Genomic DNA, 24,855 nt, shown 5'->3' with positions numbered 1-24,855 from the left:
CACTTTGTCAGATGCATGTGACGAAGTGGGTCTTTGCCCATGAAAGCTTACGCTCCTACACGTCAGTTAGTCTGTAAGGTGCCACAGGACTCCTCGCCACTTTTGCAGATTCAGACTAACACAGCTACCCCTCTGATACTTGTACATTGTTAAGCAAATGGAAAACTAGCTAAAAAAGCTTTAGATAAAAAACCTGTCAACAAAGGCTAAAAGATACTTGGCAGTGGACAGAGTTGTGGGGAGGCATCTAAAAGTCAAAACACTTTTATTTATCTGCATCATTAATGCCAACATGGTTCTTGCTCCAAAAAGCCTGCATCACTTTTTATTTCACTCCATCACTTCTTTTATGGTGTCCACAAGAAATGAACTAATAATAACGATTCTCTACAAAAAAAGCAACAACAAAACGAAACTGAATCATCTAAAAGCGCGCATGCCCAAATAACTATCAAATTCTGTTGCTATAACTAACCATTGTCTTTCCTTACCCTGCTTCCTCTCCAATTTTTGTTTCCCCACCATCTCTCCAGCCCCTTTATGGCTGGAAAAGAGCTGGAGTAGAGTAAAACGGTTCTAAAAGCCCTGGATCCAGCTGAGAGAAAAATGTTGTTGTGCAGAACTGCAGATGATGCCCTGGCATAGAATTGGCTGAAAGGGTTTGTCGGGATGGAGCTCAAGCACTGAGCATGGAAGAGATTCAGGGCTATGTTATTGCCTTACATTGGCATTGTCAGGTCTAAATTATACCAAGGCCTCTCTATGACCCCTGGGGCAATTCACAATCAGGAGACCACAAGGGTGACTTATTGCCACATGAGTTCCTCCTCTCTCATTTAGAGGCAGAGCACAGAAGCTCACTCATAAAGTAAAAAAACCATGGGTGATCCTGCCCACTGACTGTGCAATTGGACCCTCATTGACTTCAGTGGGGCTCCATACAAATACAGCAGTTTGCCAGCACAGTCAACTACAAAATCGGGAATTTTAACTGTAAGTGCCTCAGGGCAGAAACCTTCTCTCTGTTCGTATTGTACAGCATTTAACATACCATAAGTGGTATAGAAATTGATCAATAATAAATATAAACCACAGCTTCACATTGTCTATAAAATGTATATAACAAAGGACACTAGATATTCTTACTTTCTTCAGAAAGATCATTTTCTTCTGCTTCTCTCTCCATCTCTTTACACCATCCTTCCATCCTCTTTGTTTCAGTATGTAGTAACTTCATAAACCAAGATCCATCCCTTCGACATGGGGACATCCGACCTGTTTCTACTGTCTCAATGGCTGGTTCCAGCCAGGGTTCTGGAGGTGGAAGATTTGAGGTATCAACCGGGGTCCTGTAGTCTTCTCTGTAACTGAACAGTCCCTGTGTCCGTACAGTTCTTACTGCACCATATTGGGTAGGAGTGCTAGGCTCTGAATGCCTCTGGAATGATGAACCAAATTGAAGTCCCTTGTCCTCCATTGTTATATGTCCTGGAAAGCCCTCCAGTTCTAGGTCAGCCTGAACAGCTGCTGTTACACTATTTGAACGTTTAAACCGTCCATGTCTTCGGCAAGGAGAAATAAAGACAAATAGATATATAGTGAGGGAATAATGTACTGGCAAAACAAATCTGATTTTCTTTCTGCATCTAATACTAAAGCATATTTTTGCTGACATACAGGATGTTTAATTCATCTTTATAAAAAACACCCTGTTTAGTCATTTTATACAAGAGAGTGGATGACAATGCAAAAATAAGCACATATATAGGTGATATGGGGTCATTATTGATCTGAATAAAGATGTAAGTGAACATAATTTAAACTATCTTTGAAAGCAAATATTGATCTTTCTACACATTATATTATACTGCACATACTTGATAATCAGCATAGGAAATTAGCATCAAAGACCTGCAGTCCTGCATATACTGATGAAATGAAGTTTGTCAAAAAATATAGAAAACGGTTTCAAAAGTAAGAGTCCTATTCAAAGACATTCTGAGTTAAGGTCATTGAGAATTTTGTAATAAATGTAAAATCTGATAGGGAGTTGATGTGGCTTTATGTTTTTAGTTGAACATGGTATAGAATTACCATGATATGGTGAGTGACTCATGATAATTTTATCGTGGATAATGAAACACTAGAATCAATTTATATTAAATAGTTGAAACAGAGGGCCAAAGGAGTATTCATAAAAATACAGGTCAAATTTAGCTCATGCCAATTGTGAGTAAAGGTTATATGACAGAGTCAGAACAGAGGGCTACAGAAGAGGTATATTAGCCCCAGATTAAATAGATCCCTTTGCCCTGTGTCAGCTAGCAGGGGCTACTCCAGGTTAGTCAAATCACCTAGAGTCAATCAGGAACTTTCTAGGACCAATTAAGACTGGTTCCAGATATCCTGCTTAGCTTATTAAGACTCAGCTAGCGCTGGTTAAAAGATTTCCTTCAAGTTACTTCACAGTGTGCAGGAAGAGGGAATAGGAAGGTGTGTTTCTGGAGGACTGGGAAGTACAAACACTATCTGGTAACAGGAGGAAGGTCCTGCAGTAAGGATGAAGAAGGTGCTGGAGAGCTGCTGTAGGGAAGTGGCCCAGGGATTCACAGCTGTCATGTTGCTGGCTCAGGAGATGTTCCAGACAGCTGCTATCCACAGGATGCGCCTAGGCTGGAACCTGGAGTAAAGGGTGTGCCTGAGTTCCCCCACCTCCCAATTCCCTCTCTATGTCATGGGAGAGTTGGCCTGGGCAATGAGACTCATCAGAGAGGAAGGGGTGTCTGGCTTGTCCCTGACCCACTAGCAGAGGCAGAAGAGACTATTGGGATTGGTCTCCTCCATTTCTCCTGCTGGCTAATGATGAGGATGGCTAAGTATACAGCAAATATCTGCCCCTAGGGAATGTGTCTTCACTGTGGGTGGCTGTAAACCTCTGAGATGAGCAGTCCTGGCAGAGAAGGAGCTGTGTGACAGCGATTGCTAACCCTAAAGGCTGTTTGAAGGCTTCTGTGAAATGAGACAGTGGTCCTAGTCTAATGCCTTATGATCAAGTGACTAAATAAAAAACACCACCACCTCTAGAATTGGCACATTTGTCAGAAGTCTTAGCATACTGGACAAGGATTGACTGCCCATGGAAACTGCCTCCTAGACATAGTCAGGTCAGGGTTGAGTTAGTTTGCACCCCGCAAAAGGACTGCATAGCATAGAAATTCATCCCTGGGTATCTCTTTGCAGGGCTGGTGCTTCAGTGTGCTTGCATCTGTTCTGTGATTCCTCTCATTATTAGGAGCCATAAATTTACCTTACAAACATTAATCTTCCCTTCCCCCAACTAAAGAAAAAAACTGCAAACTAAGTAAATATGAACAGAAAGCTAAAACATCTCATACAACATTAACAGTTGGCACATACAAGCTTGGCCTTGTGAATTAGTCATTGATAACACCATCTATGTTTTTGCTAGCAGTTTATTCACAAAAGTTGTTTGTCTTCTAAAAGATTACACATTTTTTTGACTGAGTTACCGTTTCTCATCTTCTACTTGCACTCCCACAGAATGGTATTCCCGTAGGCCTCGGCTCTCGGTGTCTGAATCAGTTGCCGTTTCCACCTAATTCAACATAAAAGATACATCTGCAGAAATGAACATTGACAATCCAATATTATTTCTACCTAACTTTATTTAAATGCATTATATGTTTCCTTAATTATTTCAAAGAAACATCTAACCCAGTAAAATCATTTAAACGAGCATTCAGTCTGGTATCATTGTTTTGGTGCTGTGTTGTATAAAACTGCATATCCACTTCTGTCCTGATCTGTATTTCCCTTTCTTAAATCTATGCAGATCCAAATACTCAGTTTAATGCTGGCAGAAAGTAAGACTGGCTCAACTATCCTATTATTAGAACTTGGAACCCACAGGTTGGCTCCTTCATATATTACTAGGGGGCTGTGCCCCCTGCTCACTATGCTTGCCACCCTCCTCTCTGGGGGCAGGTGCCTAACTGGGGAGGAGGGGGCAGGAGCACGGTGGGGGCAGGGTGCAAGAACAGGGAAGAGTGCAGGAGCAGGCTAAGGGTAAGTGTCTGGCCAAGGGGGATGGTGCAGGAGCAGGTTGGAGATAGGTGTCTGGCCTGGGGGAGGGGACAGGAGTGGACTGGGGATTTGGGGTCTCAGTGGAAGAGATGAGGGGACTGAGGGAGAGTTGGGCGTGGATGGCAGAGGGAATGTGAGGGGCCCAGCTGGGGAGGGTTGGGCTTGGATGGTGGAGGGAACCAGCGCAGCCTGTGGGGAGGAAGGTTGGGCTTGGATGGCAGAGGGAACCCAGCCCCAGAAGGTCCTCCCTGGTGGCGTAGCCCCCGAGGGTGTGAAGCGGGACCTGGAGCTGGAACAGTCTATGGCTGGAGGGGTGTCACTGAGACTGCCCACAGCAAGTGGCTGAGGATGGAAGCGGATGGCAGTAGTGGCATGACGATGCAGATGACATGATGACATCACCGTGTTGTCCCACAGGAAATTTTTTTTAATATATAGAGAGTGATTAGGGAATGATCTCATGATATCCGATGATTTACAAAATAAATTAAAGAAAATAGCCCCATAAAAATTGCAAATCATAAAAAGAAATGTTATAATGAATAGATTCTATTGACAACTGCGTAGAGAAATACAGAAATATATAAGTGAAAAAAATACCACAAAATACCCTAGGCCATCTTTCTTAACAAGACAGTCTTGAGAATACTAGATAAATTAAATCAGGAATTTTAAATTGTATTCCCATCTGGAATACTCTTACCAAAATATATTCACAGTAGTTTTCACCTTAATTGGCACTACATATCTATCAAAAAATACGGCAGGATTTTATATAAGCGCACACACACACACACACACACACACACACACTAATGTTGCAGCCAAAAAAATAATTAAAATAAGTTTTGTTCACTTTTGGAGGATATTTTGTTCTTTAAACAAAATAAATGGTAGTTAACAATAAGTATAGTTATTATGAAATATGTTTCCATAACATATTGTGAGTAGAAATAATTGTTAACTTAAGATACAGTGTTGTTTTGAAAAGGGATTGTATAAAATTGGCAACTGTGTATTCACAGTCACAGCTGCTGACTTAATAACAAAAATATATTTCTAGTAGCTTTTACTCCTATTAGTTAACCATATTGAGCCAACATAGATAAAGTAAAATAAACTGGATTCTATTTCTTCTAGTCCATCATCCATAGAATTATTTAGTAAATTACATTTAACAAACCGATTAAACCTGCATAAACATATTAAAGACAATGGCGTTGCACAGATCTCACTAGGAGAATCATCTGAAGATAAAGGTAAGATCATGGCTATTTAGCCAAATATTTAGCCTCCATACGCATTGCCCAGCACCTCAGAAACATCAGAGCAGATTTCCCTGTGTTCCATATGGGCTAAAATCTTTCCACTAATAGAACAATTTGGGAACATCTCCATGGTGAAAGCCTGTCAAAGATTTCTTCTTCCAAGGTGCCCTCTGAAGGAGCGCTAGATGACTATAATTTACCCAAAATGTAACCGACACAGAAATTTTTAGGAATCTATCTATCTATCTATCTATATATATATAGTTGATCTACACTGAACTGTTATATTACTGAAACACAGTTATCAGTAAAATTGCAGTCCAGGTGTCAAAATAGCCTGGCACACATTTCTTGTAAACAGAAACTCTGCCAAATTATCCTCCCATCCAGCTTGCCAAGGCTGACACTCACTAAAATGTTCTGATGATTGCTTTCACATTTTAATACCTTACATTTGCTTGCTGTGCCCTGCAGCAGAAGGAAGATGCCAAATAAGGACTTTTAATGTAATTTGGAGAGCAAATATCGCAACACCTGACAAACAGAAAACAAACCTACAAAACGGAGGCAAATGCTGAAACAAGTAAAAGCAGAACACAATAGTTTTATCTAACAATGGTGGGGGGTAGGAGGAGAGAGAACAATTCCTGCAAAACGCAGGCAGCATATAGTCATCATCTGGGAAAGAAAGGGAGATAATTCTAATTTGATCAGAATGGCCAGGTTTAGAGGTTTTCAAGAATTTTTCAACTAAATGTTGTTTTGTAAAAAAAGCTGATTTATCAGAAACATTTTGCAGAAATGTATTAATTTCAACAAAATCTTTTGAAGGTTTCTCAGGAAGAAATATTTTGCCACAAACAGAAAGCCCCACTTTGAGCTAATAGCTCAATGACTGGGACACTCTCCAGGGCTGCAGAAACTCTGGTTGATATTCCACTCTATTTGATTTGAACCATAAACTTATACATGAGTCTCTCACACCCTAGGTGAAGGTCCTATCTACTGGGCTTGTGGCTGTCCTGAAGTAGGTTTTCTGTTTTTTTGTGAAATAGTCTGAAATGTATTCGTTTCATCTTGATGCAGAACAACAATAATAGAACCGAATAGAATTGCTGTCTTCCAGGCAGCCTTAGTTTAGTTTACATTAGTCTGAACATATAGACCGGTGGTCCAACTAACCCAGTATCCTGTCTTCTGCTAGATTCTTCAGAGGGAATTAAAAGAATAGGGCACTTATCAAATGAACCATCCCCTATCATCCAAGTCCAGCTTCTGGCAGTGAGAGGTTTAGGAACGCATGGAGGCTGTCCGATGTTGAGGCAGGACCAAGTATATCTAGATCATCCTTCATAGGTGCTCTCCCCTCCAATGGCTTTTCAATCAAGGTTGGCATCATACAAAATTTTATAAGTATTCAAAGATTTTCAGAAAGCCTTTGACAAGGTCTCTTGCAGCAGGATCTTCAGAAAAGTAAGCAGTCATGGGATAAGAGGAAAGGTCCTCTCATAGATTATTAACTCGTTAAAAGACAGGAAACAAAGGGTAGGAATAAATTAGTGTTCAGAATGGAGAGAAATAAATAATGGGCTTTCCCGAGGATCTGTACTGGAACCTAGGCTGTTCAGCATATTGACAAATGATCTGGAAAAAGGGGTAAACAGTGAGAGTACATCTACACTAGCCCCCTAGATCTAGATCGATCTAGGGAGGCTAATGAGAGTGACCGGAATTGCAAATCAAGCCCGGGATTTAAATATCTACACGCGGCAGTAAAACTGGCTTCTGATTTAAAGCCCTAAATCAAATTAGGTGGTATTCCTCCTGCAATGAGGTTTACCACCTAATTCAAATTAGGGGCTTTAAATCGGAAGCCCGTTTCACTGCCGCATGTGGACGTGGGCAGTTACTTTGGGCTAGTCAATTTATAAAAATGGCAACTGGCCGGGAACATGCAATATTTAAATCCTGGGCTTGATTTGCAATACTGGTCACCCTTATTAGCCTCTCTAAATTGATCTGGGGGCTAGTGTAGACGTACCCTGAGATAGTAGTTTGCAAACAATACCAAATTACTCAAGATAGTTAAGTTGAAAGCAGATGGAAAAGAGTTAAAAAGGGATCTCATGAAACTGAATAAATGCAAATAGAGTGTAGCTTGATTTGTTTTGCAGCCGCTCAGTGAACTGAGAAAAGAAACATTATTTGCTTGGTTCTTTTAGCTTTTAATGTTTAGCCAATAGATGGCACCACTTATTTCAGCATTATTGGTCAGCTCTGAACATAGGCTCATTGAAAATAACATAGTGGGGTTTCAGATTTACTGTCTTTCAATGAATTCCAAAGCAAATAGTTCTGATTAAAAGAAAACAGACCTCAACCTGTGCTGAAAGCAAAGCTGGGTTTTTCCCCTTTCCCTCATCACTAGCAATAAAAAGTTTTGCACACCACATTATGCTTCTCACGACTCCATGTAACCTCATTTCTAATTATGGAAAAGACTTTGGCTCACTCTCCCTTACTTGTATTGGCTTTCAGAGGTAACAAGTAAACAGCAAGAAACCCTTACTTTTGAGACAACAAAGCAAATCTGACTCTAAACACACAAGGATGAGCAATTACACTATTCTGCTGTGTAAGAAAGTTTCATTTGTACAGTCACTTTTCTAAGTAGAATAATACCTTAAAGTAAAACTGTAAAGCAAAGAGAACTTCAACTGCTTTAGCTAGCTGAAGGAATATTTACAACAAACAGAAGCGTATTTTCAAAACATTTTTTAGAAAGGCATATTAAGAATTATCTCTCCCTGTATTTGTGAATGATTTCTGCATTTTTGTAGATGTGGCCATTTTACTGCTATAATACGTTTCAGCAGGAAGTCCAGGTTGCAGAATATGTTGTGTTACAAAATAAGCACTAATTATCAGATGAATGCATAAAGCAAATTGGTGACTTTCATGGTTCCTTGAAGTGGGTTTTATTTGCTAGAAGAAAGAGTTCAGAAAATAGGATTTATATTAAACGAAGGTTAGACTTCCAACAACAAAATCTAATACAGGCAGTCCCCGGGTTACGTACAAGATAGGGACTGTAGGTTTGTTCTTAAGTTGAATCTGTATGTAAGTCGGAACTGGCGTCCAGATTCAGCCGCTGCTGAAACTGACCGCCAGTTCTGACTTACATACAGATTCAACTTAAGAACCCCAAGCTTCCCCAAGTCAGCTGCTGCTGAAACTGATCAGCGCTGATTCCAGGAAGCCTGGGGCAGAGCAACTCTGCCTCGGGCTTCCTGTAGTCAGCGCTGGTCAGTTTCAGCAGCGGCTGACTTGGGGACGCCTGGGGCAGAGCAGCTGGTGTGCTGCTGGGTTGCTCCAGTAGCACCGCTACTTGGCGCTACTGGACCAACCCAGCAGCACCCCAGCTGCTCTGCCCCAGGCGTCCTGATTCAGCCACTGCTGAAACTGACCAGCAGCGGCTGAATCAGGACGCCTGGGGCAGAGCAGCTGGGGTGCTGCAGGGTTGGTCCAGTAGTGCCCAGAGCGGGTGCTGCAGGACCAATCCGCAGCACCCCAGCTGCTCTGCTCCAGGGTCCAAAACAAAAGCCTGGTCTGCTGGGGGGGGGCACACTATCCGCGCCACCCCCCAGCAGATCAGGGACACGGGGAGCAGAGCAGCAGCGGCAGCGGGGTGCCGCGCCTCTGAGGCTTTGCTCTGGCAAAGTCTCAGAGGCGCGGGACCCTCCCCCCCCCCCGCGGCTGCGGCTTCAGTCCCGGTGCCTGTGGTCTGCTGGGGACCGTCCCCAGCAGACCACAGGCATCCGGACTCAAGCGGCAGCAGCGGCGGTTCCCGCGCTCCTGAGGCTTTGCTCTGGCAAAGCCTCAGAAGCGCGGGAACCCGCCCGGTGCCCCTGGTCTGCTGGAGACGGTCTCCAGCAGACCAGGGGCACCGGAGCATCTTACGAACGGGGCTTTCTCGCCCCGGAGCTCGCAGGTAGCAATCCGCCACCTCGACCTCCGGGGCGAGAGCCCCGTTAGTAAGTGCGGATCCGACGTAAGTCTGATCCGCGTAAGTCAGGGACTGCCTGTACATAACAGATCTCTGACTATTTTAAAAGTCTTTTTGTGCATTCAGATACTAAATGATAATTCTTCTGTAAGAAACTAAATGAGCAGTCTGTGTGACAAAATCCTGGATCTTTAGGAATGTGAACTTTTCATTAGGTTAAGTGTCTATTATAAAAAATCAATAGGATAATTTGTAAAAGAAGATTAAATTATTAAAATCTTTATATTTTCTAAAATAAAAGTCAGTTTGTTTCAATTACAACATTCCTGGAAAGCTTTTTAGCTATTGGTTGAGGCAAATCCATTAATTAGTTACATTAGTTATTTTAGAACAAATTTGGTGGTCAAAGTTTGGCTGCTTTACAATGTATGTGATGGTGGGGAATTTCCCTGTGCTTTGCCCTTATTGCTCCCATATTTAGCATCATAATTTGGCAGCCAATGCTCTTTGAATATAGTATCAGAGGTGTTAGTCTGAATCTGCAAAAGCGACGAGGAGTCCTGTGGCACCTTATAGACTAACTGAAGTGTAGGAGCATAAGCCTTCCTGGGCAAAGACCCACTTCGTCAGATGCATGTAGTGGAAATTTCCAGAGGCAGGTATAAATATGCAGGTCAGGATCAGGCTGGAGATGACGAGGTGGATCCAATCAAGGAGGATGAGGCCCACTTCTAGCAGCTGATCTGGAGGTGTGAATTCCAAGAGAGCAGAAGCTGCTTTTGTAGTTAGCGAGCCATTCACAGTCTTTGTTTAATCCAGAGTTGATTGTGTCAAACTTGAAAATGAACTGTAGCTCAGCAGTTTCTCTTTGAAGTCTGGTCCTGAAGTTTTTTTGCTGCAAGATGGCTACTTTTAGATCTGCAATTGTGTGTCCAGGAAGATTGAAGTGTTCCCCTACAGGTTTTTGTATGTTGCCATTCCTAATATCAGATTTGTGTCCATTGATTCTTTTACGTAGGGACTGTCCAGTTTGGCCGATGTATATAGCAGTGGGGCATTGTTGGCACATGATAGCATATATTACGTTGGTAGATGTGCAGGAGAATGTACCAGTGACAGTATGGCTGATCTGGTTAGGTCCTGTGATGGTGTTGCTGGTGTATATATGTTGGCAGAATTGGCACCGAGGTTTGTTGCAAGGATTGGTTCCTGAGTTCGAGTTATTATGGTGCGGTGTGTAGTTGCTCTCTTGGAATTCACACCTCCTGATCAGCTGCTAGAAGTGGGCCTCATCCTCCTTGATTGGATCCACCTTGTCATTTCCAGCCTGATCCTGACCTGCATATTTATACCTGCCTCTGGAAATTTCCACTACATGCATCTGACGAAGTGGGTCTTTGCCCACGAAAGCTTATGCTCCTACACTTCAGTTAGTCTATAAGGTGCCACAGGACTCCTCGTCTTTGAATATAGTGTGTGTATGTGCTTGCTGGGAGAGAGGGTGGAGTGAGGACAAAGGAGGGAATGCTAGTGTGGCAAACAAAGGCTACTTGCTATGAGAAGGTGTATCTGGGGGTGGCACAATGAGTTCCTCTGATTCAAAACTTTTTTTAGGGCCAGAAGGCATAGCATAGGCCATACAGTTCACCAAGGGTATGTGTACACGCATTCCTCTTTCGAGAGGAATGCAAATGTAGCCGACAGAAATTGCAAATGAAGCGTGGATTTGAATTTCCCATGCTTCATTTGCATAATCGTGTCCGGCCGCTATTTCGAAATACTCTATTCGAGATATACAACACCATGTAGTTGTGGTTATTTTGAAAGAAACCCCATGGCTGGCCTCTGTCACCTGACTTTGTGCAGGCATTTGGGCTCGGGTATGGAATTCTACACCAGAAGAGGGGGCCTGGTGGTCCCAGAGTTCTGGCTCCAGCCTAAGCCCATCCCTCTAGACTGCAGTTAAACAACCCTTGCTGAAGCCCCATGAGCACAGGTTGGTTGACACAGGCCAGCCTGTATTTGATTGCAGAATACACATGCCTACTATTAAAAATGTGTCCCTTATTTCTAGTCTGAATTTGTCTAGCTAGGGTTTCCAACCATTAACTCGTTATGCCTTTGTCTTCTAGGCTGATAGCCCTCTACTATCAGAAACCTTTTCTCCATGTACAAAATTACACAATCAAGTTACCACTAGAACTCTTCTTCGGATAAATTAAATCGACTGAGCTTCATAAGTCTTTCATTAGAAGACAGATTTTCCAGATGTCAATTCATGTAGTTATTTTCTTAACTCTTTCTAATTTGTTTTTATCATTTTAAAGGTGTGGCCATAAGAACAGGATGCAATATTCCAGTAATGGTTTCCTAATGAATATAAAGAGGCAACAATGCTTCCCCAATTCTAGTCAATATTCCCCTGCTTATACAGCCACGGTTTGCATTTACATTAGGGTTACTCTAAACACAGAACTTGGACTGCATTAAGTATACCAGTATACTTAACATAAGAACATAAGAACAGCCGTACTGGGTCAGACCGAAGGTCCATCTAGCCCAGCAGCCTGTCTGCCAACAGTGGCCAGCGCCAGGTGCCTCAGAGGTGGTGGGCTGAAGACAATGATTAAGTGATTTGTCTTGTGCCATCCATCTCCAGCCTCTCACAGACAGAGGTCGGGACACCATTCCTTACCCCCTGGCTAATAGCCTTTTATGGACCTAACCTCCATGAATTTATCTAGCTTCTCTTTAAACTCTGTTATAGTCCTAGCCTACTTACAGTGGTACAACCACCTACTGTGAGTGCAGTTATATTGGCAAAAGTGCTTTAGACGGGCATAATTCAATGGCTAAGGCTAGTGCCAGTATCAATGTTAGATTAAAAAAATTACACTTGTAAGTGAATTAGTTAAATAAGTACACAACCCATGATTAGACCAGCTTTCACATCAAAATGGCAGCTCATGTGCAGCTGGTTATTCACCTTGACCCCAAATGTCTTTTCAGAGTCACTTCTTTCAAAAATAGAGTTCCCCAGCCTCTGCATGTGACCAACATTTTTGGTTCCTGGATGTATGATCTTGAATGTAATGGTATTAAACACATGTTGTTCAAGTGACCCTACCTTATCATGAAATCCCAATAGCTCTTTAGAACTGACTTGGGCTTATCATTATTTGCCACTCCACCAATTTTTGTGTCCTCCTCACACTTTAACAGCAATGATTTTGTGTTTCCTTTCCAATCATTGATAACAATATTGAACAGCACTGGACCAAGACAAATCTTTATGTGTTCCCAGAAGAAATACCCTCACTGGATGAAGATTCTCCATCTACAGTTACTTTCTGAAATAGCTTATCTCCATGGTGACAAGACTGAACTTAGAGGACTGTTTGCTATACCTTTTAAAAAAGTATAGCAAGGGCATATGTACAGACACTACTTGGGAGGGGCCACAAATGCAGCTTTTACTCTTAAGGGAGTGTTACAGGATTCTGCATTTTGGATCTGTCCAAGGAAGGCTGATACCACAGTAGGGTCTTTACAATTAAATGACTGCCTCATGATTGCACTTCAGGAAAATGTGAATGTGACATTGGGAGAAAGGAGCAAAATTAAACACAAACGATTCTAATAAGCTCTAATGATTTCTATGCAACATATACAAAAATAATGAAATGCATTTATCCTTTAATCTTTGTGTTAGATCATGTTATAATATAGAAAACACATGGAGTACAGGTCAGACTAACTGTTCCACTGAAGACCAGGAAGCCTCATATTATAGCTATCATTCAGTGGATTGGCATAGATATATAGGGCTGAACAGGCCATCAAGAGATCATCTAGGCTATCTGCCTGTGCTGAAGAGGACTAAGTATACATAGACTATCCCTTGCAGGTACGTACTCCAAGCATCCCATCTTGGGGTAGTCTGCAAATTTTAAAAGAATGTTATCCAATCCATTATCTAAGCCATTAATGAGACTGTTGAATATTATTGGACCCAGGACAGAGCCATGCAGGACCCCACTCGATACACCATCCCAGACTGACAGCAAACCAATGATAACTACTCCCCACACCCCTCTCATGGCTGTTCGCTCCCCTGAGAAGTGAGCAGCATTATCTCCCATAAATGTAAAGAAACCTGTTGGTCTTAGTGGATGGCTGAACAAGAAATAGGACTAAGTGATCTTGTAGGTGCTAAAGTTTTACACTGTTTTGTTTTGGAGAGCAGTTAAGTAATTTAAAAAAATCTACATCTGTAACTTGCACTTTCATGTATTCATAGACTCATAGAATATGAGAACTGGAAGGAACCTTGAGAGGACATCAAGTCCAGTCTCCTGCCCTCACAGCAGGACCAAGCACTGTCTAGATCATCCCTGATAGATGTCTGTCTCACTTGCTCTTAAATACGTCCAGTGTTGGAGATTCCACAACCTCCCTAGGCAATTTATTTCAGGGTTTAACCACCCTGACAGGAAGTTTCTCCTAATGTTCAACATAATCCTCCCTTGCTGCAATTTAAGCCCATTGTTTCTTGTCTTATCGTCAGAGGACAAGGAAACAATTTTTCTGCCTCCTCTTCGTAACACCCTTTTAGATGCTTGAAAACTGCTATCATGTCTCCTTTGTCTTCGCTTTTCTAAACTAAGCAAACCCAGTTCTTTCAGTCTTCCCTCACAAGTCATGTTTGCTAAACCTTTAATAATTTTTGTTGCTCTTCTCTCGACCTCCAATTTCTCCACATCCTTCTTGAAATGTGGTGCTCAGAATTGGATTCAATATTCCAACTGAGGCCTAATCAGTGCAGAGTACAGCGGAAGAATCACTTCTCATGTCGAATTAATGCATCCAAGAATCCTATTTGCTTTTTTTGCAACAGTGTCACACTATTGACTCATATTTAGCTTGTGGTCCACTAAGAGCTCTAGATTCCTATCTGCCGTACAGTACTCCTTTCTAGACACTAGTCACTTCCCATTCTGTATGTGTGAAACTGATTGTTTTTTCCTATGTGGAGTACTTTGCATTTGTTCTTATTAACTTCATCCTATTTACCTCAGACCATTTATCCAGTTTGTCTAGATCATTTTGAATTATGACTCTATCCTCCAAAGCACTTGCGACCTCTCCCAGCTTGGTATCATCGGCAAGCTTAATAAGCATACTCTCTATGCCAATATCTAACTTGTTGATGAAGATATTGAACAGAACCAGTCCCAAAACTGACCCCCGCGGAGCCTCACTTGTTATGCCTTTCCAGCATGATTGGGAACCATTAATAACTACTCTCTGAGAACAGTTATCCAGCCTATTGTGCATCCACCTATTAGTAGCCCCATCTAGGTTGTATTTCCCTACTTTATTGATAAGAAGGTCATGATAAGACCACATCAAATGCTTTACTAAAGCATTTTCACAACAAACAGATTCCATAATTGTACTTGTAGATGGTGAATTGAAAAATACTATTCCTTTAGTTTGTCATCTTTACAGTGCATATATTTGTAATAAAAATAATCTAAAATGAGCTCTGTAGATTGTATTCTGTGTTATAATTGAAATCAAAATCTTTAAAAACGTGGAAAAACATTTTATAAATGTCAATTGGTATTGTTTAACAATGCAAAGAAAACGTCTTAATCACAATTTTTTAAATTGCAATAATTTTGGAGTTACTCATGTGAGTTAACTGTGATCAATAGCCCTAAAAATGACCAATTTTGAAGGATGCCATGTTCATGACAAATGACGGAAAGAGAGTCAATTTTCTATTCTACATATCACACCTATCTCCAAAATTGATACACATTGGATTTGTTTCTACCCTCTGGTAATCTCATGACTTTCTAGTACTTTTATGACTATTGCTATAGGAATGACAAAACTGCAGCGTTAACTAGAACTGATATACTAGAATAGTGACAAAATATTAACCCAGATTTAACATTTTACGATTTGGACATCTTCGGGAATAAAAGGCTATTGAAGTCAATAATGAAACTCCCTTGAATGGTGCAGGATTAAGGACAGAAAATATTTCTTTTTCCTATAAAGGGCTGGGTTCTGTAGGTGTTCCACATGCAGGAACTGTACAGATCCACATGCAGTGCAATTGCTAGATTGGTGCTGAAGTTAGCAATCTATCATCTTCAAAACATATATGGTAGCAAGACTTTCATAATAGTAGGCTGCCTTGGTTTAGACTGTCTCATATTATCTAAATCTGAAATAGCAATAATTTTCACACCAATTTGTTAAATCAGTGCAACATTAATAATGCACTAATTATCCATCCTGGAAGCAAATTTATTAATGCAAATAAATGCAGAAGCATTGTAAGAGCGCTGCATTGAATTCTAATGAGAAAGCTGGTAATGCAATCTATCAAGGTAAAACATAATAAAAAAGTCCTTATTTTAGGTGCTTTGATGCAAAAGGCTAACAAAACTGAAGTAGTTTAGTCTTATTTATGACTCGTGAACTAATTTTTTCTGCATTTTGAAATAAAATGATTCTACTCTGCTTTCTTATTTATTGCAAACAAGGCAAACGGGAATATGTCTAAATGTATTTTCTGCTAAGAAATCTTACAGATGGATATTTTCACAGAGATGTATCATTTGGAACCTACTACAGAAATAACCAGTACTAATATATATTGTGTCCTGGGATAATTTTGTAATTTTAATCTTATATACAAAATCCTCCAAAAGATGCATTGGTGGAATCTGTACTTTTGAAAATATATGCTTTGGGTTTTAGATTTTGACCTTTCACAAACAGCTTTTGTCATTTACAGTGATCAAATTTGCAAACCAGAACTAGGAGCCAAGCACCAAATGCTGTTTTGCTGTAGATATTCCACTGTGTCTGTGTAAATCATTGCATGGATGTATTAAGAGATTACTGTATAAGCATACATTACCCAAAATACAGCACACAAAGAAGAACCACAGCCCTACTAAAAGGATTGGTAATCACCTGTAGTAAGAGTCTGGATGAATGAAGTAATCAAAGCTTCTGAATAAAGTATTCAAATACAGGAGTTGAGGGGAAGTATTACTATTGTTATATACCTTTGGTTCCAGTTGCTGTAAATAATAGCCAAGAACAACCATACATATGATTCCTGTTTGAACAGTGAATTATGGTTAAAAGTCTAAAGGTACCAAAAATTACTCGCTTCTCTTTTTAGCACCCCATCATTACCCGCTACCCCCCATTTTGAACACCTATCCACTGGGAGGTCTTGATTTACTAGATTCTAATATGTTGTCTTCTGGAATGATGATGGAGTCAGACTGTCCTCACAGTTGTGTTGTTATTGCCACATATACTATGTATTTCAGGAGTGGTGAAAAGTCACATTACCATTCCTTTGTGTGTAGGGGAAGACAGAGGAATTTAAACAGATGAGTAGTCCCACTGAAGTCAGTGGGAATATTTACATGCCTAAAGTTAAGTACATGTCTATGCCCTGGTCTACACTTATTTCAAAATAAGAAGCAGAGCCTCCACACTACCAAGCCTGTTACTTCAAAACAATAGGATGGTTATTTCAGAATAATAACTCCCATTTTCCACAAGGAATAATGCTAATTTTGAAATAGTTATTTCAAAATAGCAGTAGTGTGGATGCTTCAGTGCTGCTATTTTGAAATAATTACTCCCCAGAGTAATTAAAACGAATTACTCCCCAGTGCTTCCTGGGGCTGTAAGTCGAGGTAGCATGTCCACATTAACGTAGCCTGTCTCGGACTAATTTTGAGACTTCCCCATATAGTGGACACGCTATTTCTAAATTATTATTTCATTAGCTACTTTGAAATAAGTTATTTTGAAATTATTTTTTTAGTGTAGACATGCCCTAAGTGTTTGCAGGAATAGCCTAAATATCCACCTGCTCCTCAGTCCTCAAAGGGTCCTGAATTGTTAGCAGGGTCATCTGCAGTATATTAATAATCAATACCTTATAGAGATGTATGTGAATGACAACTACCACCTATGTGCCAGACAGCAGAAGAAAGTATTTGCCAGAAGACTGGAAAAGGGCAAATATTGTGCCCATCTATAAAAAGGGGAATAAGAACAACCCAGGAAACTACAGACCGGTCAGTTTAACGTCTGTCCCAGGGAAGATGATGGAGCAGGTAATTAAGGAAATCATATGCAAACACTTGGAAGGTAATAAAGTGATAGGGAATAGCCAACATGGGTTTGTGAAGAACAAGTCATGCCAAACTAATCTGATAGCTTTCTTTGATAGGATAACGAGCCTTGTGGATAAGGGAGAAGCGGTGGATGTCATATACCTAGACTTTAGTAAGGCATTTGATACGGTCTCACATGATATTCTTATTGATAAACTAGGCAAATATAACTTAGATAGGGCCACGATAAGGTGGGTGCATAATTGGCTGGATAACCGTAGTCAGAGAGTTGTTGTTAACGGTGCTAAATCCTGCTGGAAAGGGATAACAAGTGGAGTTCTGCAAGGGTCTGTTTTGGGACCCGTACTGTTCAATATCTTCATCAATGATGTAGATATTGGGATAGAGAGTACGCTTATTAAGTTTGCAGATGATACCAAACTGGGTGGGGTTGCAACTTCTTTGGAGGATAGGGACATAATTCAAAATGACCTTAGCAAGTTAGAGAAATGGTCAGAGGTAAACAGGATGAAGTTTAATAAGGAGAAATGCAAAGTGCTCCACTTAGGAAGGAACAATCAGTTCCATACATACAAGATGGGAAGCGACTGTCTAGGAAGGAGCATGGCGGAAAGGGATCTAGGGGTCATAGTGGACCACAAGTTGAATATGAGTCAACAGTGTGATGCTGTTGCAAAAAAAGCAAATATGATTCTAGGTTGTATCAACAGGTGTGTTGTAAGCAAAACTCGTGAAGTCATTCTGCCACTCTACTCTGCACTAGTTAGGCCTCAGCTGGAGTACTGTGTCCAGTTCTGGGCGCCACATTTCAAGAAAGATATGGAGAAATTGGAAAGGGTCCAGAGAAGAGCGACAAAAATGATTAAAGGTCTAGAGAACATGACCTATGAAGCCAGGCTTCATGAACTGGGCTTGTTTAGTTTGGAAAAAAGAAGATTAAGGGGGGACACGATAGCAGTTTTCAAATATTTAAAAGGGTGTCACAAAGAGGAAGGAGAAAATTTGTTCCTCTTGGTTTCTGAGGACAGGACAAGGAGTAATGGGCTTAAAGTGCAGCAAGGGAGGTTTAGATTGGACATTAGGAAAAAATTCCTAACTGTCAGCGTGGTCAAATATTAGAATAAATTGCCAAGGGAGGTGGTGGAATCTCCCTCTCTGGAGATATTTAAGAACAGGTTAGATAGACATCTGTCAGGGATTGTGTAGACAGAGCTTGGTCCTGCCTTGAGGGCGGGGAGCTGGACTCGATGACCTCTCGAGGTCCCTTCCAGTCCTATGATTCTATGATTCTATGAAATTTGCATTCTAAATCATATTTCATTCACCTGAAACTATACAATATGACAGTGTGTTCCATAGAACAACAAACATTTTGTAACCCCAAATAAATATTTTTGTGGTGTACAAATTTAAAGGACTTTCTTATCAATTCCACATACTATAATTACTTTTTAGGTTACAATTCCCCATTCATCTATATTGACTTATGTTTAATTTACTTATCCCCAAGAAAACTCCCCCCTTGGGCAGGGGGCTGGAATTGATGACCTCCTGAGGTCTCTTCCAGCTCTATGATTCTATGATTCTACCAGTTTCCTTTTGGTGAATTGGAGAAGTTATTCTTAAATAAAAATAATAAAAACCCCAAACCAAAGCACCATGCAGCCAACCAAACAATAACCACAGAACCAGAATCAGCACCCATCACCCAAGATCAAAAAGGAAAGATAATGAAACAATACAGTCAAGGATATTAAAGCTGACATAGTTCTATAAAAAGGACTTTGAATTCACAGAGTGAAGGAGATGAGCATGCTGTTCACCTGTAGATCTTCAATATAATTTTCATATCAAGTGTTAATGACAGGTAACCTCCCTAGAGATTTATTCATTCATTTCACTTCCAGGTTTCTGCACAGCCACTTTGCCATGATGAGAATTACAATTAATGCTAAGCATCCAGGGGTTGTTTATTAGAGCCAGTGAAGCTGAATGACTCATTCTATGCTATTTACAGAACCAAGGCAAGCAATTCATCACAGAACAGATGTTAATGATAGGCTACCTGAATCCCTATAGAGGACCGTCGACTCTTAAGAAACTCCTCAGCTTTTGTCACTAAAATGGCCTTGTCACTGGTTCGTACTGAAGTAATTTGACTCTCAGAAGCATGGCGCTGTGCAGCAGCACTTTCCATGGCAAGATTCATGGCCTTGTTACTGTCCAAACTGTCTGTCGAGTTGTACATTCCTCGACCATCTTGAGGCCACGGGGAAATCCTCTGAGTCCGGCTATCATGATATGCATCCTGGGTGGATTCTGTGCTGCTCTGTGCTGTAATTGAGATGAGTGGCTTGGAAGTGGTACGTGGAGGTACCGGAGGTGGTGTTTTTTTGTAACTTGTGTAAGTTACAGCTATAGAAGGAATACAAAAAAAAATCAAGATTAATTTGTTAGTGGCAATATTGTGCTTTTTTGGAGAAAAATGTAAAACAGTGTGCGCTATTTAAAAACCAAAGACAATTGCAAAATAGTGTTTATCTGCGAAGCTCGCTATCAGTACAAACTCTTTTTCCTACTAGGATGGGTATCCATAGCAACAGATTTATTTTATTTCATCAAGGAAGCAGGGATTGAAAATACTCCTCATACTAAAATGAGAACCCTTGATTACAGTGAAGATGAAAGGAGTGAGCATGGATTTGTGTGCATGTCTGAGTACTGAGAACGATGTTCAGATTTGTACATGTTCGTGCCCGTGGGGTTGCTTCTACATGGGATAAAGCTGATAACAGGAATGAGGGATGATTTTTTTTTCACTTCCTGTAATCATCTGAACCATGCACTCCTCACTGATACAGTGGGGATTTCAGAAAATGACAGCAGTATGTTGAAACAAGAAATTCTTTGACAGACTCTTCTAGTCAGCAGCAGTACACTACATTTTGACCTTTTAAAACTAATTTTAGGTTTCCTGTTGGATATAGTTTTACTCTCTGACAATAATATGACTGCCTAAATAGGAATAAGGATTAAAATATATGTGATTAAAAACAAGACACAAATATTAGTCAAGCAGGAAATTCTGTACATATAAATGTTTCTAAAATGCAAAGGCCACAAATTACCTTTAAAATCAAAACAGACAAAAATATTTTAATCCACAGTGACATTTTATCCCTATACCTGTAGTACATTTTAAATGCAGTGGTCATATACTTAAGGATACTATTTTGAAATAGCACCAGCAAAAGTACAGATCTAAAAAGTGGGACTAAAATGATGCTGAAAGAACAGGCTACACATCGGAGGGACAATGAACTAACATCTGCAGGATGAATCATGTTTGCTTCTGGTTTGACTCTAATCCCATCCTACAGCAGAGAGTCTGACAAAGCATTGGGTGCATCCATACTGGTGCATCCAGTCCTACAAAAGGGATAATCCTGACGAGAAGAAATCTCTTGCTGCTTTATTGGTATTTCAGAGAACAGAAAAATAACAGCTTGCAGAATAGTAGAAAACACTTGATGTAATGTATTTATTTGTTTGGTGATCACTATCATACTATAAACTATCTGAATTTTAAAATTTAACTCACCCGACTCAAAAGGGGCTGCACTAATGTCAGGTCCATTCATTAGTTTGCACAATGTAGCTATTTTTGTTACTAAAATAGTTAGACCAGTATAACTCCTATGGTGGATGCAATGATATTGTATCATTGATATACAATAGTGCCTTATATCAGCATAACTTCTTCCCCTTCCCATAGAGAAATAGCTACAGCAACTTTATATTGATAAAATTACACCCACTCTATTGGGATTGTACTACTTTAACTATACCAGTATAATTACTGGTACAACTTCTATGTATAGGTAAGGCCTAGTACATCTACTTTTAATAGCAAGGGTTTGCATTTCATGAAGGGTTTTGTGAAGGTGACCCAGGTAAATCAGGGACTCAGGCAAAGAGTGCCTTTCTCTCTGTAAAGAGGTTACATAAAAAGCAAAGAAATAGGCTTCAGTGACTACCCAATTCCATCCAGCTAGCACAAGGCTATGCTGCAGTTGTAGAAGGGGCTGGCTGAGAAGGCCTACTAAGCAAGAATGAGAGGGTTACCACTAGGGATGTCAGCGTGTAGTTGATTGTATGATTAACTGATAATCCTGGGCTTATCGGATCATCCTGTCAACTAAATGCATTCCCCCCACCCTGGGCACTGGATCCCTTGGAACTGTCTGTCCCTCCACCCCAAAGCTGGTGCCTCTGAGAGAGAGGCAGCAACACGGAGGGTGAGGGGGGCAAGCAGGAAGCCAGTATATACGGAAAAACAGCTTTCAAGTTGGCTGACCACACATATTGGCTCATGCAAAGCCGCTTGCCCCCCTGTGCTGCTGCCTCTCTCTGAGAGGCACTAGTGTGGGGAGAAGGAGTGGGCAGGAGCCGATATGCATGAGAAGCTGGATTTTAAGCTGGCTCTCCATATGTGCTGGCTCTGCACAGCCACTCCCTCCCCCCGCAATGCTCACTGCCGACAGAGGCTGCTCTTTGGGATGCAGGCGCAGGAGCTCAGGCCCCCCACAAACAGGGGTTGTTGCTGCCCCATGCTGCCACCTCTGTATTATATGCAGCAACATGGGATGGCAGGTGGGAGCTGGTCTGCATGGGGAGCTGATTTTTAAACTGGCTCTCCTTGCGAATCGGCACCAACCTGCCCCTCCATGCTGCTGCAGCAGCATAGGATGGCAGGAAGCTCCCTGAGAGTGGGAGTGGGAGAGGACTGGGTGCTGGCCCCGCCCCCAGGGAGTATCGAATAATATTTGGTGCAGTTACACAATTATTCAATTATCCAGTATCTAACATCCTTAGTTCCCACATGGGGAAAGTGGAGCCAGAAGAAAACCACTATTCCTTCATTTTCTTTCTATTATAGATAATCACAGATGGAAGAAGAAAAAGAGTGAGAACTGGGGAAGAAAACTTCAGTAGGAGCCAAGTTTGAACCCAATGCTTATTTAAATAGCTACAATTCTGGTGGAAATTTGAGAAGGCTCTTGCCTTTGAGTTAAATACATTTAAAGGAACAGAAGCAATGGCTAGCACCATCAAATTCAAGAGATGTCAAATACCTCGCAGACCAGACCAACACATGTATGAAATGTAGGTGGTGTTGTCATATTAACTTTAACATGTTTGTCACTGTACTGACTATTGTTGGAGCCCTGCATGGATACAATATTTTGTATCTGCATCCACATCTGTATCCGCAAAAATGAGCCGCGGATATCCTCATCCATATCTGTCGATCGGAAACCCATGGCTATCAAGTGGGTAGTCGTGGATTTGCATGTTGTTACTTTACTTGAAGGAGATTTGTGATACATAGACATACTAATCTTAAACTTATTATAATGAGAGGGAATGGGCAAATGGGTTAACGTGTAAAGGCTTTGAATAAAAAGGAAATACATTTGAAAATTTTGAATTATAAAAACCCAGAAAGTTCATCATTATAGTTCCCTACATATTGTTAAAAATTCAGATTATGATTATTCTGTGCCATTCTGCTTTTGTCATGTCTTGTTTCCTTGAGATGTAAGTGAAACTGCAAAACTAGGAAAGGGTCCTAAATGTAAATCTGAACCTCTGACTCAAAAACGTAACTGTTAAAAATGTGGTGCTACTGTCTTGTACTGGTGGTCATTCTTTAGTGAATTATATCCCCAAACTAGATTTTAGAAAGTAAACATTAAAGTTACCAGGCTGAAACGGCTATTCAGAAATGACTGAAACAACACTAACTGTTCTAGAAAAACAGAAAACGTTTCTCTTTAATAAATAATTATGAATATATTGATTTATAATTTTAATCAACTATGAATATTTTCACTTGTCTTAAAACAATAGAAAGCCTCTCTCATCAATTTTCCTTAATTCATCTTGTCAGTAAACATTAGGACAATTATTTCTAAAAAACCCCCACAGAATAGACTATAATAAGAACAGACTTTAATAAAAGGAAAAGGAGAATGAAGGGACAGTTTTCACATTTTGAGAGCTGATGCATTTTCTTAAAGCATTGCTGTGCTGATTCAGCACCAAACTTATTTCCTATCGGATGTGTAATCTTTGGTTAAAAAGATAAAAACAAAAGAAAAAAAACACTTTTCAAATGCCAATTGAGAGTGCAACTTTCCAGAACAGAGTTATCCCCTCAGAGATGGAGATGGCCACAACATTTGGAAATTATGAGACTGCAAAACTTAAATAATAGGAGGAGGAGTGCAGAATGGGGCGATTTATGCAGAAAGATTAAAGGGACAACCCTAGTCATTTAATCACTGAAGTACTTCCAGTGAAGTCAATGGGTATTTGTATGAATAAAGTGAGCAGGATTTTGCTCAAAATGAACTCAAATGTGTTGCTTAACTAAGTGATGACTAAATAGAAGACGAGAGATGTGGTAATGGGGGGAAGGAGAGAGAATGTTGCAGTTAGGCAGGTGTAGCAGCTGCCCCCTGCACTACGCTTCATCTTGATCTCCAGTATTTTGAGATTGGCTTAAACCTTCAAGCATGAGATTTAGAATCCCTTCCAAATATTGTCAGCATTAGCTATTATTCCTCTTAATATTCTTTTCCATAAAAGTGTCCAATTCTGTCTGATTCTTGTCAAGTTCCTGGCCTCTATGGTCCCTGTGGCAATACATTTCGCAGTTTAATTACAAGTTGTGTGAAAAAATACACCTGAACCTCCATACTCTGGGTGTCCCTAATCCAGGAACACCCATGATACAGAACCTAGAAGGAGGAAGAGCAAGTGACTCAGTGTGCTGCTGTTTCCCCTCGCCCCCAGCCGGGATAAGAGCAGCAGGGCAACATGCTTCTCCTGAGGCTTTTCCCTGATGTTCCCCTAGCAGCATGAGGCATGGAGCCCTGTGTGCCCCCATGGGTGGGGTGCCAGGTAAGTGACCCACCCACATCCCCCTCACACTCAGATCTTGCCACATCTTCCCAAACCTGGACAATTTAATCTGTTTCCCAGGGTTGCCTGACTGAAGAGGTTCAAGTGTAATCACTTTTCTCAATTTTGAATTTGTCACCTTTTAATTTCATTTATTTTCCCGTTGTTCTTATGTTCTAAGATGGAGAAAACAGAAGCTCACAATCTACCTGCTTTTTACCATTCACTTTTTGGATAATATTATCATGCCCTATTTTTTTGTCTCCTTACGAACATAAACAATCCCAGTTTCTTTCCTCTCCATCTCTTTTTTCTAACC

At 40.7% G+C, this 24,855-nt stretch overlaps 1 protein-coding gene across 1 annotated transcript in view; it reads right to left on the bottom strand.

Annotated features, from left to right (window-relative positions):
• The window catches only part of DLGAP2 (DLG associated protein 2), a 466,399-nt gene that overhangs the window by 30,594 nt on the left and 410,950 nt on the right, over nucleotides 1-24,855 (bottom strand). Inside the window, exons 9-11 of the mRNA XM_075923576.2 lie at nucleotides 19,633-19,982; nucleotides 3,531-3,616; nucleotides 1,147-1,562 (exon numbers count right to left, since the gene is read on the bottom strand). Of these exons, the coding sequence (XP_075779691.1) occupies nucleotides 1,147-1,562; nucleotides 3,531-3,616; nucleotides 19,633-19,982 (852 nt within the window). The remainder of the gene's footprint in view (nucleotides 1-1,146; nucleotides 1,563-3,530; nucleotides 3,617-19,632; nucleotides 19,983-24,855) is intronic.

The sequence above is a fragment of the Pelodiscus sinensis genome, chromosome 3, assembly GCF_052426305.1.
Source record: "Pelodiscus sinensis isolate ZL-2025 chromosome 3, ASM5242630v1, whole genome shotgun sequence".
Taxonomy (NCBI): domain Eukaryota; kingdom Metazoa; phylum Chordata; order Testudines; family Trionychidae; genus Pelodiscus; species Pelodiscus sinensis.
Note: the sequence above shows the minus strand (reverse complement) of the source record. Positions and strands in the feature narration are given on the sequence as shown.